Source organism: Anarhichas minor, unplaced genomic scaffold, assembly GCF_050575085.1.
Source record: "Anarhichas minor isolate MPS153535 unplaced genomic scaffold, ASM5057508v1 ptg000027l, whole genome shotgun sequence".
NCBI classification, from domain to species: domain Eukaryota; kingdom Metazoa; phylum Chordata; class Actinopteri; order Perciformes; family Anarhichadidae; genus Anarhichas; species Anarhichas minor.
Window position 1 is genome coordinate 7346837 of NW_027466473.1, and position 18740 is coordinate 7365576.

General features: G+C 41.2%; 1 protein-coding gene across 3 annotated transcripts in view; it reads right to left on the reverse strand.

The window, feature by feature from the left end:
• Positions 1–748: 748 nt before the first annotated feature.
• specc1 (sperm antigen with calponin homology and coiled-coil domains 1) overlaps positions 749–18740 on the reverse strand; it is a 67737-nt gene continuing 49745 nt past the window's right edge. The window contains exons 12-15 of one of the 3 annotated variants that reach the window (XM_076101532.1): positions 18433–18535; positions 8946–9062; positions 4525–4584; positions 749–2077 (exon numbers count right to left, since the gene is read on the reverse strand). In XM_076101532.1, coding sequence (XP_075957647.1) covers positions 1988–2077; positions 4525–4584; positions 8946–9062; positions 18433–18535 — 370 coding nt within the window. In that variant the 3' untranslated portion in view covers positions 749–1987. Of the gene's footprint in view, positions 3039–4524; positions 4585–8945; positions 9063–18432; positions 18536–18740 lie in introns of those variants that run through there. The other 2 variants (XM_076101533.1, XR_012956267.1) reach the window with 2 other exon arrangements.

Below are 18740 nucleotides of genomic sequence, written 5' to 3' on the forward strand. Positions count from 1 at the left end.
AATCCCAAACGAGCGTACCGCTGTGCGTAATTACGCGCCAATTTAACACCGTTCAATGACGCCTCCACGTGCTTTCAGTTTAATGTAAATGCTGTCGTGTTTGTACAACACACACACACACACACACACACACACACACACACACACACACACACACACACACACACGTGCTCCCGCACTGCTCACAGACACGCGGCTGAATATGGTTTTAATTAGACTGAAATTGCGGAGTTTTTGCTCCCCACGCCAGAGAGGAGTGGAGGCAAAAGCAACTAAAACAACTCGATTTACTCACGTTTTTAATGTTTCGCTTTCCTTTCGCTTTTGGCTGACGCAAACACATGAGAGCAGAGTAAAAGCTACTATATGTATATGACAATTAGTTATAAAGAGAGGAAAAGGCACATATTATTTCTGAAACCCAGACTAAGTTTGATCCATTGGCAATTCTCTTCAGACCCATTTTATTGTGTTAAGATATTTCCATTATGTATTACCTGCTGCCGTAATGTAGAAAAGGTGTGATGTGACGAGCAGGCAAAACTTTTCCAGTCAGTGTTCCCACATCCCCAAATGTTCCACAGGCCTGGCACAGAGTGGAAAAGCAGTTTAACCTCAACTAGAGCAACACAGCAATACTCACACAGCTGGTGCATTCAGTGAAAAGAAAAAGAGTGCTTCAACTCAGCATCTTTGTGTCAAAAGATGACCTGAATAGTCATTTAAAAAAAGTGAATCATTTCATATAAAACTTCAACAATCCTTTATTGAGCAATATCCATCCGCCAGGCCTCCAAATCTGACATCGGTAAATAGAAAACTGCACACGCTTCCGTCCACATTCTCACTTTTCACGATGCAGGTCTTGTAAATAAATAAATAACACTTTAATCTTCCCAAACACAAGGGCATCTGCAAATGGAGGATTGTCTAAATCATACCACGAGGGAAAGTGTGGTGGCTCTTCTGTCACATGTAAAAGTCATCATCTCCTTCAAAATTGAACATGACAATGCCAAATATGTATATTTGGCAAAGCAGCCGCAGTACCATAGTTGTTGAGACGGTCTTGATGGAAAACGTGAAGAAAACACAGGAGGGCACGACACGATGGTTCCATTCTGCCCATCCTTTAAATCCTATTTAGTTTCGCACCACAGATGGCTGCTGGAGTTTGTTTGATTTCTATTCGGAAGAATGCACACAATTAAAGGTGAAAAATATAAAGGCTTCAGTTCTACTCAAACCCGTCAGTTCAAAATACTCTCTGCTCTGCAAAGTACAACCCCAGCTAGTTCACAATAAGCACTCGGTATGAGAACTGATCCAATTCTTTAAAGCAACATTTCAGCAAACGGAACAAATTTTATGGAAAGTTTGGTTCCCCCACTGCTTCCCTCGTGACTGCCTGTTGCTCAGTGAAAGTAGACGCCACACGGAGCAGCTACGCTGTCATCATGCATAGATGGTCTGGAACAAGTTGTGTCGTGGAAGAAGATTTGGCACATATTGAAAGTGACCAGAACCAGAGCATTGGATTCACAAACAACACTGATAATTGGCAAATAATGGAAAAATATCTTGTGTGTGTGTATTTTTGTCTATTCTTTCAAAGTCAATGGAGAGAAAAAAATCTGTTCTGAATCCTCTCTCAGTCATGCTGTCAACTGCCACAAGGCTTGGAAAGTAGTTTGCACCATAATGTGTTCGTCTGCTCTCATTTGTTTGTGAATCAGATGCTCAATTGACACGTTAAACTGGTAAAAAGGTCATTCCTGTTTCCTGACTGCAGTCTTTGTAAATGTGGGCCTCAGCGCTCACTGTCCTGTCCCGTTAAGAAATGAGTAAAGAGCAGCTCTGTGACTTCCTCAGTCATGTCCCTGGTGTCAGTGAGCAGCAGTCGGTCTGTCTGGAAGGTAAATGTAGACGTAAAAGTGCTGCAGTGCCTCCGATTCATCGGTCTCCAGCTCCCCCTCTCCCCCGTCGGTCAGGTCTCAAAGTACTTGTAGATCTGAGAGACGTACTGCATGACGCTCTGCCAGTCCGGCCGGTCCGTCTTCATCAGCTCCTCCATGTCCTGTTTAGAACAGGAAGAGGAGTGAATGAACAAGGACTGAGAGTTCAGGTGTGAGTTAGTGGTGTTTGGATTGTAATTCAAAGTCACTGCTGAGAAGAGCGTCTGCCAAATCCCATGAATATGGATGTTAATAGATTTTCAGAATGACCACATCCCCACTAGTCCTTTAAACACTAGAATGTAGAACAAACACGCAGCCATTGCAAGCTCACGTCACACACGACAGACACGACCCCAAATAATGTAATCATTTGCAAGAATCACTGTTGATTCAATCACTCATTGAGGAAATAGATTAGACAGGTGGCCAATGAGGTGTTTGAGGGGATTCACATTGGTTTTTCAGTTCTAAATGGTTTCTTATTAACATGCTTTTTGTGTACTTTCATTTTCCTTTTTTATTTATTTTTTATCTAGTGTTTTAGATTACTATTACATATAAAGTACTCACTCAACGAGGGTGAACATTGACAGTGAGAAACCTGTGACCAGACTGTTGAAACTGCTGTTTGTTACGGTGGGCTGTATTATTGGGTTACCTTATGTGAGTCTCAATGAGAAATCACAGAAAGAAACATGATTTTAGTGTCAAACTGATGCATATCCTCAGTTATTTACTTCTGACAGTGAACTGAGAGTGAGTTTACTATTTTGAGTGAATGAGGGACTTTCGCAGGACAAAACAAAGCAACGTGCTGCTCAATAGTGTGTTTCAGAAAATGTGCTGAAGCTACTGTGTGCTTTAAAATGAACTCTCCAGTACGATGAGATAAATCCTGACCGCCGGTGATGAGTCAGACAGCGAGCCAGGCTTTCACATGACTCCACATGGAGCCGGCGTCACAGCAGCTTCCTGTAGCGCAGATTTATACAGAGCTCCAGCACAGTCACTGCCATGATGTCTCAGCCTCCTAACGGGACGATGATCAGCTGCTCTCTGTGTCTGACAGTTCTGTTTATGCTGCAGAGCAAGAAGCAGTTGGAAACTTGAAAGTCATTGGCATGGGAACGAGCTTCCCATATCTAATCTCGCAACCGCAACCACAACCAAATGAATAAGAAGTGTGACCGTTGGTCTCAGGGAAACATTGAAGCCTAATTCTTCCACATTTAGAGAAAACTGTTCGACATTCAGAGAGAATGAATATCCAACAGATTATTATCAGCAGAGGATTTTATTAAGTCAACAGTGAACTGTTCAGTTTAGGTTCTTTCACACGAGACATTTCTGAATCCGTGTGTTTCTCTGTCTGTGCTTTTCTCAGTGGTTTGAAGTGGGCGGGGCTCAGTTAAGAAAAAAAGGTGATGTCACGTACTTTGCAGCACCAACGAGGATTAAACAAAACATTTCAGTCAAAATCTGATGAGCGGTAATGTGGTTGTTTGCTCGTGTTGCTAGGCTACTGTCAATCCAATCTGATCACACGACACCCACACGGTCCTGATGAAGAGTATCAGGTCATCTTGTGACAGTGATTTAAGCTTTTAATAAACAATATAACTTTAACTTTTCGATTGTTTCTTATCTAGTATTCAATATGTTATAGAGAAACTATTTATTTTAAAACATGTTTTCTGCGGCTTTAAGGCAAACTGCACCCTGAAAATGCTGTTCTTAAAAGAGTAGTTTGACATTTTGGGAAATGCTGTACGCTTATTTGCAACTTTTGGAAGGATTTCTATGAAAATGGTGTGCACACATTAATGTCCCCTCATAGTGTCGCCAGCATGGCTCTCGTTGCACAAGTGTCTGTACGCATCGAACAAAAGAGACGCGTTAATGTGTGAGCTTTAGAGGTGCTTTCTTTTTAACTGATGGACAGAGTCAAGCTGCTTCCCTTCTTTATGCTAAGCTAACAGCTTCCAGGCTCTAGCTTTGTATGTGACAGACATGACGGTATCTATTTTTAAACTCTCAGCAAGAATTACTATTCCTCGAGGAGATGGACAGCTCCCTCCGCATTTGCTACCATGAGCCCGTTGCACTGCTTCACCATGATAATACTTTGTTCACTGCGCGGCACAACATGGAGGGATTCTATGCTCACATAAGTCATTTCTGGGGAGGGATGCGAATGTTTTCACAAACAAACTAAGCTAGTCAAAGTCAAGTTGTATCTGAATTATGTATTAGGTTAGTTTTTCTCTTGATGCAAAGTGTCGTACATTTCCAGCACGCAGTGGTTGGCTCAAGGCGTTCCAGCAAGAAAGGCCTCATAACTGATACGAGAGTGAAGCTCAAGACTGGAAGGAGGAAAAGTGGTCGGATGAAATGGTTGTGGGGCATCTCACATCCTGAAATGTGCTGTTTCCAATTGTCTAATCAAAGGGTCTTCCTGTGTTATCTCTCTGTCTGTCTGTGTTTGTCTGTGTTTGTGTGTGTGTGTGTTTGTGTGTGTGTGTGTGTGTGTGTGTGTGTGTGTGAGGTCTGTGGCAGCTCAACTCACCAGAGAGGGTTTGATCCCGATGCTCTCGGCGGCCTGGAAAGCCAGGGTCAGATTCCGGTCCTGAAGAAAAACAAATCATTGGGTGTTCAGACCCTCGTCATCCTGCAACCCCACACACGGAGGTTTGAACGGCAACAAATACAAAGACCCAAGAGACAGTCTGCAACATATGTGAGCCTATAGCTTGTTTGCATGAGACTTTCAGTGTGTTATATTATCCACGGTGTTTATTTGAAGTGTAAAGCTATACTGTAAACCTTATCAACATCCACATAGATTTAGCCCTAATTCTCCTTATGGAACGGTCGACTTTTGTATCGTCAATTCTCCACAGAAAAAAAAGAGGAATCCAAACAGACATTAGACACTTGACATCATGGATGATGTAGCTGTAGAACAATTTCTCCCTTATTTGACCTACAATATAGGTCGTGACGTTGTTTGCTTAAAAGCCTCTCTGTTAAAGGGCATATGAGGGCAGTAATGGGATTATTGGAAGAACAGATTATACTGGGAAGAGGTTGGGGGTGTTTGGGCCTCAGGAAAAGTCACTCAGCAAGAGTTATTAAAGCCAACAGGGGTCTATTTAATTATTCAGAGAGATGTCTCTGTCATCAGCTCCGTGTTACACACACCTATATCACTAATTCGTCACGTAGGATGTGTCGGGCCTGGTTGGAGGTGTTCGTCTATTCTTTTAATGTCGCGGCAGGCTGAAAGACCCGCAGTCCCCAGAGAGGAACTATATTGTTTGTACAGGTACTGTATATACCACCTGCATGTCCACAGAGGAACATACACTTTGTTTGCTCTACTCACAAATCAGACAGGACATTCTCTTCAGGTTCAAATATATTCACAGCTGTACTTAACTAAATACAGACTGAGCTCTGGCTCTTATGGAACAATTGCAAATATGCATCTCTGATATCATTTTGAATGAATTCAACATAATTCAACATAATTGAGCAAAGCATCCAGTCAGTGTTGTGGTGACCTTCAAAGGGCTCTGTGTCACCGACTAGACTATGATGTTTCTTAACATTATACGATGAATTCTTTATGGACTTTTTCATGACAGACTAAACTGTAACTTTTTATGACTTATTTATGACATATTTTACTTTGACTTATTTATGACATACTATGTTAGGACTTTTTATATTTTTGAAACAAACTATAGAAGGACTTTTTATATAAAACACTACACTGTAACATTTTGAAGGTATACTACACCATGACATTGTTATGACATGATACACTATGGCATTTGTTTATGACAGTATTTGGACAAACGGAACTATGACTTTTTAAAACCCTTTTTTCGACATACTATACTATGACTTATTTTGACATATACTATTTTTTTATGAAATCTCTTTGCATACTTTTCTATGATTTTTTAATTACTTTTTTTTCGACATGCTACACTGAGTTTTGTGGAAATACTAAACTATCACTTTTTATGCCCTTTTTCGTCTTACTATACTACGACTTATTTCGACATAATAAACCTTTTAATAACCTTTAACCTTTTAATAAACTTTTTTTATGACTTTTTTCACATCATTTTCTATGACTTTTTTATAACTATACTATGACTTTCTGATGACTTTTTTCAACATAATATACGATGACTTTTTTCAAGATACTATGATATGACTTGTTTTGACATACTATTCTGTCTTTTCATGACTATTTTTCAAAATACTATATGATGACTTTTTTTCGACTTTAATGACATTTTAATGAATTTTTTCAGCATACTATACTATGTTTTTTATGGCTCTTTTGACATACTATACTGTATATACTAAGACTTTTTTCAACATACCATACTATGACTCTTTCGACATACTATAATATGTCTTTTTTTTTTTACATAATATACTTTGGCTTTTTATGACTTTTACTCTGCCTACTATAACAATGTCTTTTTTATTTTATTAACAGTTTGCATGACAAAACAACTTTATCTGTTTATCTGATAAAGTGACAAAACACTTTATCTGCTGTTGCAGCCTTCAGGTTTCTGGGATCTGTCAGAACCTCGAGTGCACTTCCAACAAAGACACCATCAGCATCAACTTCCTGCGCTGGCTCAGGAAGTTCAGTCTGCCTCCAGAGCTGCTGATGCAGTTCTATACTGCAATCAACCAGTCTTTTCTCTGCACGTCCATCAGTGTGTGGTTTGGATAAGCCATCAAACAGACCAGGAGCAGACTACAACAAACTGTCAGGAATGCAGAGAAAGTCAGTGATGCGAGCATGCCCTCAATGCAGGGCTTAGACGCCTCCAGAGTAAAGACATGGCAGAGAATAGCACTGCAGAGCGTTCACACTGTGGACACAAGCTGTTTCAGCTCATCCCATCTTGTAGACAACACAGAAAACTGTCTGTGAAACAACCAGACACCGATGATGAACAGTCAAATAGTGTCAAAATCGTTGATAAATATACTCTGTATTTCATAGTTTAAATATCCACTGTTCTTTAGAGTGTGAGTATCATCACTACCCACATTGCTGTATACTTTGTATATTCATATCCTTACCTACCTCATGTATGTAAAGCAATCGGTCACATTAATCATTCCATATTTATTCCAAAACATTTTGCACTCTGCACCATTGCACTTTATATAAGCTGTACATATTAGTCCCAAGTCATATGTTCATAGTAGTCAAATGTGTATGTTTACCTTATTCAGCTTTGTTGTCCCTGTTTTTAGCCGTATGTCTGTTTCTGTTAATGTATTGAGAGCAGTGAAATACCGTCAATGTCCTTGTAAATGTTTTTCACACTTGACCATTAAAGTTGATTCTTCTGTTTCTGATTTTTTAAGATCATACTATAATATAACTTTTGCAACATACATACTAGAGGTTTTTGTAATTACTATCCTATGAACTTTGAATGACTTTTCTAACATACTATACTATGGATTTTGTGGATATACTATAACTTTCTTTGACATACTACACTCTGACTTTTGACAACAAACTAAACTACTTTTTACTTTATTGAACATACAATGCTATGCAAACCTACAACTACTGCGAAATAATATACTGAGACTTTTTAATGACTTTAAAAACATAATATAGGATGACTTTTTAATTACTATTTCTCAACCTACTATACTATGACTTTTTCGATGTACTATACTGGGACTTTTTTAGATTTGTTAACCGCCTTTACGACACTCGTTCAGCGGTCCAGGAAACCAACCAACCAATTACATGCGTTGTAAATCGCATCACGTGACGCTACTCAGCCAATCAAATACGTGCATTCTGATAAACTTCCCGCCTCGAGTAAGATTTACACACGGGGGAGACGGGGGAAAGATAGAGTAGTCGGATAATAATACGTGAGTAAGAAGTTATTTCACATGGCGTTCTCCAAAAAGAGAAATTTGCTCAGCGAGGCCAGAGCCTTCAACCAAGAATGGACAGACTTTTAAATGTTAATGAGGCTGAAACAAGTCGTTTCAACAAACACAGGTTTAGAAGGTGAGAAGAATATAATATCGTGGCTTTCACTTCAAACCTCAACGAACTGAATTTAAAGCTGCAGGGCAAAGACAAGTCTTAAATTAAGTATTTTATTTTAAGTTAAACATTTTTCTGTTATGTCATTTATTCTTTAATACAGCCATTGTTTTACTCGAAACGAGAATAAATCATTGATTTATTATTAGATTATGTATTATATATAATTCATCCAGTTCAATTTAAAAACTGACAATAACTATTGTTGAGATATTTTTCAATCAAACTTTCTCTATTTGATTGTACATTCAGCTGTTGACTACATACAGACGTTAATACAACTGCGAGGTTACTTCAATAATTATGGCACTAAATCAGAGAGCAAGTTAGACATTCCTGTGATGTTCCGGACCTTTGCGTGAGGAAGTTCCCTCTGAACGGACCTCGTTGAATTCTAATTGAATACTTCTGGAATAGTATGTCGAAAAAAGTCAGGTAGAGTTTATCAAAAAATACTTATTATTGACGTTTTTTGACATACTATACTTTGACTTTTTTCAAAATACTATACTTCTTTTTTAGAAAAACAAAACTATGCATTTTTGGCCATACTATAACATGACTTTCATGCCTTTTACTATGACTTTATTATGACTTTCTTTTGACATTCCAGACCATGACTTTATATAAACTATACAATGACTATTTTGGACATAGTAAACTATGACTTTTTAGGCTTTACTACTTTTAGCACTTCTTATGATATACTATACCATGATCTCTTTAGGACACACTATAAGGTTTATTATGACATAGTATTCCATGACATTTTTATGACACACTATACTATGAAAAGATATACTATGATTTTTTCATGACATGCGAGATGGGACTTGAGTGTGTGCAATCTTCCTGTAATTTTCTACCTTATCTTGACTGATGAGTTCATGGTAAGGGATGTGGGCGGGCAGATATGTGTGCAAGAGGGCACAGAAAGCCAAGCCGTCACTCCAACTGTTGCTGAAGTTGGTCACATCAATATTCTGTAGACAGCAAAGAAGAGGACAGGTCAAAATCAATATCACATAATCATAATGAGCTTAAAGTGCCGATAATTTTTGTAAGAGAGCAAATAGCCTCTTTATGACATAAACTGGCCATTAAAAAAAAGCCATTAAGTCATAGAACCACAGGAAACACAATGGCAATTAAAATCGAATGCTATTGTACGCTGTTCTGGGTCGTGTTTCCTTTGGAGGATGTTGGGAGGTTCCTCTTCTTGGATCCCATTTCAGCCTCCGATGCTCTTTCTAATCTCTCCGCTGTGTGAGGAACGTGCATAGCAGCATGTCCACTCTGTTGTGTTTGTGTGTGTGTGTGTGTGTGTGTGTGTGTGTGTGTGCTTTTCACAGAGCATCGTCAGCCCATATTGAAGGTCTGATAAGAGTAGAGAGGTTGGAGGAAAGACACCCACCCATTGTTTGGCATTGCAGGATAAGTTATTTCTGGTGTCTTCTCATTTATCCCTCTCATGAGCTTTGGGAATGGGGCTCACCGCCAGGGAGACTGTGTCTGTGAGGCTTCATAGAACTCCCATACCGAACCACACACTGAACCAGAGGAAGTTACAGAGTTTGGCCATCAACCAGGTTTTGAAAAAATAAAAGATTTGACCTGTTGACGGCACTATTTGGAAAGCCAATGGATCACCAAAGAGATTACTCTTCATTTCATCCTCTGGGGAAGAAGAATGTTTGTACCAAATTCCATGGCAATCCATCCAATTGCTGTTGAGACATTTCACAAAGAAACAAAAATATGAACTTCATGGTGGTGCTAAAGGAAAAGTTAGAGATTATTCTCTGAGGACAATGAATGTCAGTATAAAATATCATGACAAACTATTCAATAGTTGTTGAGATATTTGAGTTTGGATCAATTACTGGACCGACCAAAAAGCATTGCATTGCTAAAAGTCATATATTACATATCATTACACTATTTTCTGACTGTGGCCTGGTGTGTGCAGACTGAAACCCCTGTTGGCATTAAATTGCTTCTCCATTGATATCTAGGGTCATGCAGATGTGTGTGGTACAGCCCCAGCCGAGTTGTGTCTTTCTAGATAAGAGAAGAAGCCCTGCCATACTGTTACCATACTGCAAAAAGCAGAAAGACAGAAAACAACAAGAAGGTTAAATGTGAACTTGTTTAAGACTTATTAAAATGAGATTACATTTTTTTTATTTATTGTTTGAAATAAACTGCACTGCATAAAATATCTTTGTGTCTGTACACAAAGCATTGGCTATAGTGAGATGCTAAAGATTGGAAATGCAGCATGTGTTGTTTACTGTTGCTCTAAGCCAGTGGTCTTCAATGCCGGCCCTGAGGACCAGCGCTAATCTAACTGTAAATGTGACGCCAGCGGAGTGTAATGCATTACCTGATATGAACTCTGGTAGAAATCACAGCTTTAAGTCACTGCAGTAATGACTATCCCCTGAGCTCCTAGCGAATGTTATTCCTGTGAAAAGTGCAGCCAATCATTGTTGTCCAACTTGAGTCATCAGGGAAAGTCACAGAGCATTTGTGGTCACAATGGCATACGAGGGAGCAGCTGGTTCATCTGAATGAAGCCAAATAGGATGCATGAGCCTGGGCTCAGGCTTTGTTCACGTTTACTATCATTTCTCATGTAATGCAGTCGATCTGTGTGTGATCAAGAATCACCCAATCAATCACAAACTTATGATTATCATAAGGGAAAGAAAACTCCCATAATTATATACTAAAAAAACACTCAGATACTAGCATGTACTACAGTAGGAATTAACAGCAATGTTGTACTTCAAGGCCAAAAGCGATCTCTATTCTGCAGATAACATTTTGGTTATCTGATGCTTTCATGGTATAACAGAGGCTGAGAATGAGAGTGTTTGGATGCTGGAGCCTCCTCTCCATCAGTCAATGCCTTTCTATTATGTCTGGAGGGCAGACCTGTTCAGTCATGTCATCCCACATTCTTCTCATAACTCCCCCCGTCTCTCGCTTAGCTGGCTCATCAACTGTGAGCACTGTGAGCGTGTGCTAATCGTGCAGACTGACATATACACACACAGACGCACAAACACACACACACACAGAGGGAGTGATAGGGGTTGATCAGACCCCAGAGACTTTGAGACCAAGATAGACAATGACAAATAAGCTGATAAGAGGGGCTGCAACGTGCAGTTTGTATGTGTGTGTGTAAGAGTGTGTGTCTGGGTGATCTGAGGTGATTGCTTATCTGTATCATAATGCTGCTGTAGCGAACAAATATCCCCTTGCAGGATTAATAAAGTATCTATCTATCTCTCCAATCCAGGCCAGGGCAGGTAGGATGGAGTTCAGGTTGGGAGATGAAAGGGGAAAGGGGTTGCGTGTGGGAGCTGGGCTTCGTTCAGGGTAGAAAGAGAGGGAGAGGCATGAATGCTAAAACAGCAGTGGACAACAACAGCTCTCTGGGAGCCGGCTCAGAAAAGCAAACACAGCATCAAGCGACAGGAAGCGTCTCACCCGGCACAAAAGGCAGAGCCGTGGCTTTTTAGGGATCAGAGAAAGAGAATATATGAGAGAGAAGCAGGGGATTGTACAGAGGATGACTGGACAGAGAGAAAAAAAAAAAGAGTTAATGTTAAGTTGATCTGTATACCTCCAAGTGGGAAGCAGATACGTTCTATGGTAGCATCAGTAGATGCTTTTCAAGTGAAAATGAGCCTTGAAAGTTTCATCAGGTAACAAAATGTAGACGAAACCATAACAGACTAGAAGAGGAACATGCTACAGAACTGATTCTCTGCCTTTTAATGGTGCACAAGGAAGACACTCGCCGATGTCACGAAAAGCATGCAGCAAAAATATAAGCAGCTACTGTAGAAACTGCTCGTGGAAAAGTGGAAAAAGTGGTGGGAAGTTTGTGTAGATTTAATGTCATATTTACTTTGTATATCGTTCACAAAACATGCGAATAGGGCTGTGCCTAACGATTATTTTGAGTCAGACAAGAGTGTCCACTTTCCCAGAGCCAAAGATGCTGTCTTCAAATAACTTGTTTTGTCAGATAATTATTAATCTTGAAGAGAAAATGAATCGATGGTCAAAAATATTGCCGGTTATTTTTCTATCGATCAACTAATCAATCAATCAATTAATCGAGTAATCATTTCAGACCTGCATGGGACTCAAGCTGCAGAGGACGTTAAAGACAAAGGACAGCATGAGCTCTGTTGTAAACCATTTGGAGAAGGAATTCACAGACGAGCTGGACACGAGCCAAGTGCACTGAAAGCAACACCGACAGCAATTTAACAGTGTGTGCAGCAATGGGAGTTCAGCGTGTGCACTCTGCTGCCACGTGTAGAGCTACTGGACTGGTGTCTCTCTGCCCTTCTGCTGTCATGCTCCCATGACACTTGGCACCCTGATGTCAACGTGCCATTATCGCAATGTTGAGCTCTCACTTACAGATCAAGAATGTCAAAAAGAAACACCGAAGCACAACGCAACATGCAGCCGGTGAGCAGGGAGGGATGGAGGATATCTGTGACACACACAGCTTGTTAAAAAGACATCAGTCCAAAGAAAGCAGGAGACATCGAGCCCGAGAGCCGTCTGACTGATGAGCTAGTCTCAGTGTGTTTCCTGTCTCAGAATCTCTCCAGCTCACCTCGAAGGAGTCGGGCAACACGGAGACAAGATGAAATGTGAATAAAAGAAAGAACAGAAAGAATAGAGGAGGAGAAAAAAAACTCAAACGAGATAAGAAAGTTTGAAATGGAGTAACAAAGAGTGAGACAGCGAAGGGAGAACGCCCTAATGTACCATGCAATGAATCACAGTCATGAGCAGTGACAGGCTGAAAGCCCGGGCAGGCGGGACTATGGAGGAAAAGACAGGGCAACAGGGAAGGTCACAGCGCTGCTGCAGCTAGATAGTGCTGCTCTCCATAGACTCAGCCTGTCTCCACAGAGGATTTACTGGATGCATTCTGCACACATGGCAGCATAAAGAGTGGGGAGGGCACAGATCAGCTGCACTGATGCCCTGTGACAGATCTACATCTGACGGAAAATGTTCACCTGTGATAATAAAATGTATTTATATTATTATAACCTAAAGGAGACCTCTGAGCCAAACATAATCATAGCTGTACCATTGATTTATTTTCATTCCTGAACTCAATTCTAATTTCGAGACTTAGTATCGTGGATCACGAGTATATCAAAGTGATCCAACCGCCTCTAGTCCTTCTACTGAGCTACGCTGTCCACATCCTGGACCTCTGTACTGTCAGACATAACCATTTAGCACAACCACTTGCCAGATGTCCAGGGTTACTCAATATGTTTTGTTTTTTTTTGCACTTAAGCCAGACAAACTTCAAGTTTCTATTCAAATTTCAACACGATATTGTTTAGTTATCATGATTATTGATCATTTGAGGAATAATAAAAAAATAATACAGTACATTTATTAATAGCAACTGTATTCTGTTATTTTACACTGATGGTCTCACTTACATCACCATTACTGTTAATCCTAAATTGTTCAAATATACATTAATGGATACTCTTTGAACTCCAAACCTCTTCCCCTCCTCGATGTCTGACCTCCATTCCACTCTCGCTTTGGGGTTCTTTGGGGTCCATTGGGGTTCATTCCTTCAATGGCTTTGTGCGAGTGTGTGTGTGTGCGAGTGTGTGTGTGTGTGTGTGTGTGTGTGCGCGCGCGTGTGAGTTTCCCAGACGTGGCCGGATGAGCTGTGCTCTGTCAGGCCCAGATGAGCCTAATGTTCAGAGCCTTTGCTCATTGTTCCCATCTTGAACAAACAGCGTATTTATTTTTGTTTGGCTTCTTTGGTTAATTGAGAAAAAAAAAAAGTTTAAAAATTGTCCAGAGCTGTCCCTAAATTAAGACATCAAAGAGCCTGATAAATATACAGTAGGAGGCTGGAGCAGGAAAAAGTCATGCGCATATAGAAGTCACAAAGCATCCAGTTACAGCAACGTGTTCATTTGAGCCAGATCTTACAAACTGCCTTAAAAACCAGCGTAAGTGAAGTTGTTTAAAAGCGGTCTTGTGTTTCAAGTCTGTGTCCATTCCAGCGCTGACGAGCACAGAATCCCTCGTGAATACCAATTTCCTGTCAGAGGCCGCTTCTCTCCCACAGGGCAGAGTCAATCAGAGTGAGCTTAAGGTCTTCACCGATCGATCTGTGCTTCCCAGAATCTGACATTTGTAGTGTCGGAGCTTAACTGGACTCACACGTCCTCCGCGTTGTGAGTGTTTTACACAGGTCACGTAGTCAGCTGCTCTAAGGACCTCCGCGTTACTGGGGTTTGGAGGCAGCTGTTGGGTGAACACACCCTTTCAAACACCGCATTCTGCCTCAGGGGTTCATGGGCTCTTCTCCATGGCGATGGCACAGCCGTCCTATCCATCCTATGTGTGTTTTTCTTTCCCTAACCGTGTTAAGCTGTCACAGTCCGTCCAGGGACAAGATCCACATGGCAGACTATGCACCAACACGTCCATACACACATCCATACATATACACACATGGCTCAACAGGATGCATGATTTAAGGCACTTGGGCCATGGTTGCTGCTTTCCTCGTGTTTTTTCCCCCATGTCACCTAACTGCATTAAAGAGGCAGATAAGCATGCATTTGCAGAACCACACCTTACCTCACATGGATCAACAAGAAGACGCTTCATTCTTGTTTTCTTTAGTCCATCACAACCTACACTGGTGGTCGAATTTAATCTTCTCCTTGTGATGAGTACAAGCACTCATCTCTCTCATCCCTTTATTGATCACAGTCAACAGGCTTTGTGTGACACCAGGCTTTGTGTCCAGCTATAATCACAGATTTATTGTGCCCTCGGCAGCTATTTGCATCTAAACATCAAATAACCTCCCGGCGTGCTTACAATAGCTCCGGTTTTCAGTTTCACTTTAATTACGCTGCTGTTTGACCAAAAAGTCCGCCAACAATGGGACTGTAATAACAACTGGCCCAGGGCTGACCCCGCCGGCTTTGTCCCCGTCTCACACAGCAGCATTTCTGGCTCCGTGCTGGCAGATGAGCACGATATAAGAGCTCGTTATCAAAGTAAACAGCTGCCTCTTCCAAGTGACCATTAATTATGTAGCCTGAAGAGGCCAAGCATAAATTACAACTGGGTCACTCAAAACTTAAGAGCCAATTAGTGTTGAGTTATTACCTCTTTGACCTTACTTCAAGCAGAGAAGAGAGGAACTGCAAATTGCATATGGGTGTATTGATAAAACTTAACCTCACTGACCTTTATCAGAGCAGAACACAAGCATGACGGAGAGAAAGAAAGACAAAGGCAACCTGGATGTCGCTGTATTTCAGGCGACCGTCGTCGTCTCTGTCCTGGAGCTACAAATCACGGTGACAAGTCAGACGGTCTCTGGGCATTCGGCCTGTAATTAGTGGCTTCCATGTGGACGGTGGCCTTATAACGCTGTAACAGCGTGACCTTTCACCAGACATATGAAGCGCAACACGTCCTCGGACAGTAACCTTTTGCCGAAAGCTTGCCAGACTCAAGCGTGGGCCTGTGGCCACTCTTGTTCTGGTGCAGACTCAGCTGGGCTCCATTTACTGTAAGAGACGCACAGGCACTATATGTGACACACGCAAACATACAGTGCATATCCACGCATCATAGAAATCTGAAATCCCTGTGGAAGGTGCTGGAATTTCACCATAAAAAGCAAAAATCCCAAGAGGTCAAAAACAGCCTCTCTCTTATACCTCTGCTGGGAAACTCAAATTTATGTACAGAATTTGGGGTTGCAGGGTCTTTGTGCTTCATGCCGATGAACAGTCGTATACTGTACCGTACCTCGCATTCTGAACACATTCTTGAGTGTATTACATAATGTTAAGAAGATCCATCTATCGACAGATATAAAAACTTTGTAAACTTGTGTATGTACGTCAAATTCCTTGTATGCGTACGCATACATGGCCAATAAAGCTGATTGTGATTCTTATTCCCTTTAGATGTCAGGTTTGTGAAAAACCCACACAAGTTCACTGGGAACTCATTCATTAGAAAATAATTAGATATGCAAATATACATGCATCATGATTAACTGCTCTTAAAGCAATGCAGTAATGTGCAGTCACGCTTGTTCTAAAAATAGACATTTCTTTACGGTTAACTGCCTGATAGTCTGTGAATGAAGTCAGTTACAGGTCAGACACGCGGCACAAACACGAATGATCACAGCTCGAATCACGGAGCAGTTCCTCCAGGAGGGGACTGATTATTCCACAGACTGAAACTCTCCTAGTTGCCAAATCGTCTTACTGCATTCCTGATACTTGCAAATAATCACACTGTGTTGCTAAGCCCTTTGTGAGAGGGGATCATAGATTCCATACTTAAATGGAAATGAGGCTCCATTCAGGGTTTCATGTCGCTGGACCCACCTGTCCTGAACTGAACTGAGATTTGCAATTCCACTTGTGTTACTGTTTAACAAGAGTCCGTTTGAATCTAAGCAGCAGTGGAACGTTTCTCAGCACATTTACTTAAGTACTATACTTAAGTGCAATTGTGAGCACTTTGAGTACTTAACTAAAGTATTTTTAATTCAATGCTACTACTTTACCTGGTACTAGTTAAAATTAGCTCCACCTTGACAACTGCAGCGCTGTCAATCAATATTAGCAATGACTGATCAATCAACAGAAAATGAACTGTCAACAAACAAAAATGACAAATCTTCTCTGGTTCAAACGTCTCAAATGTAAGCCCCATATATACTGCATACATCACAACATATCAGTCTGCATTAGTAACACTTTTGATACATTTTCAGACAGTAGTTCTGTACTTACTTTAGAAAGGACTATTGCTAATAACGTAGTGTTTGCAGACTGTAGTATTACTTCTTTTACTTAAGTACAGGATCTGAGTACTTCTTCCAGCACTGACCCGGGGCAACTTAAAATGCCTGAAAACATCAGGCCGCATGACTTTGTTAAACCTTTTTAATCTCTTTTAAAAACATGTTTTTAACAACTTGAATTTGCATACTGAAAATATTTGCCTCTGTCTTTGTTGTGAATGAGCTGAATTACTTTACGTTACCGTGTCTACTAATATCATTAAGCTTGTTGTTAGTTTTCCTCTGCAGCACTTTGAAAGTTCATAAGTAAATAAGCATGAGGCTGGTGGTGGAAATGGTTACTGAACCAGTGACCTTTCATTACGAGCTAGTGTCATTGACAAAGGACTGTAAAAATCTAAACAATGTGAGCCACGGCAGTCTGTATACAGGTCCGTCATCTTATGACAGCAGATCATCAGACTGTCTGTTGCTCAACAGCAGTTTTATCTCATCTGGTCAGATATTTCCATCACAGACGATTTTCTGTTGTGTGTTTTACCAACACTGCCCTGTGTGACCGTCAAACATCCAACCTCCGATGAAGGGAGGGTGACTCAAAGTTCACTGAGCAGCATTGTGCTTGAGAAATAGGAACTATTGATCTGACAACTCATCCTATTATGCAGAGCATTTATCACCGGCTAAGCCGAGTCTATTTTTAGCAGTTATCGACACCCGTGCTTTTCCACACTTGGTCGAGCCACAGATATACAAGCTAAAAGTGCTGAAATGACTCCTTTTCCTTCTAAACGAAGGTTTGCAGGTTGGGACCCGTCTGCCTGCCGGTAAGAGTTTTAGCATTCGCTAGCTGGCAACGTGGCACACAAACATGATGATTACAAATCTGTAATCCCACTGGGCTCAATGGGCTCCTTAAACTGGGTATTAGGGGAGCAGCTAAGCCAGGTGATTGTCAGCACTCGGCTCCATGGACACGGGGAACACAGATGGAGACGCGACACAATAACAATGCATAAACAAATGGGCATGCATAAAAGCAAGCAGGGCTATATAAATACACACCTGTATGAATCCAGTGTGTCGTCACTGTGGCACAGAGGTAATGGAAGCATTGAGTGCTTTGCATCATTGTTTCCATTACCTCTGTGCCACAGTGACTTCATACCCCCCAGTGAGATGACAGGTGGGTGAATGGCGGGTCTCCAAACACTTATGTGCGACTACACTCTAACACCTCAGTGATGGCTGAAAAAAAAAATGAAATAACTACAGAACCCGAAGCCATTTAGACAGTCCAAAGCTGCATCCACGCAATACAGAGCGAGGGAGTGGGAGCTGTCATGTCACTTTTGAATGAAAACCTGACGAGACTACAATAAAGCTGCCGGACAACGTAGCAGAGAAAAGCAGGGAGTGAAAGTGAATGAGGCCCGCCTGGTATTTGAGAGAGGTCTCTGGCCTGTGATCCCTACCGGATAGCCTTCTGTTTTCTTCTGGCACCACTTCAGTAGAGCGTTTCTCTTAGATCCTCCGTACTCCCGCGCCAGTGCAGCCAAGGGGTCCTTTCTTTCCACACTGTCACCAGGGGAACACAAACAGCAATCACACACACACACACACACACACACACACACACACACACACACACACACACACACACACACACACACACACACACACACACACACACACACACACACACACACACACACACACACACACACACACACACACACACGTGTTATATGATATTACAAGATTGAAGCGTCTTTGCAGTTCA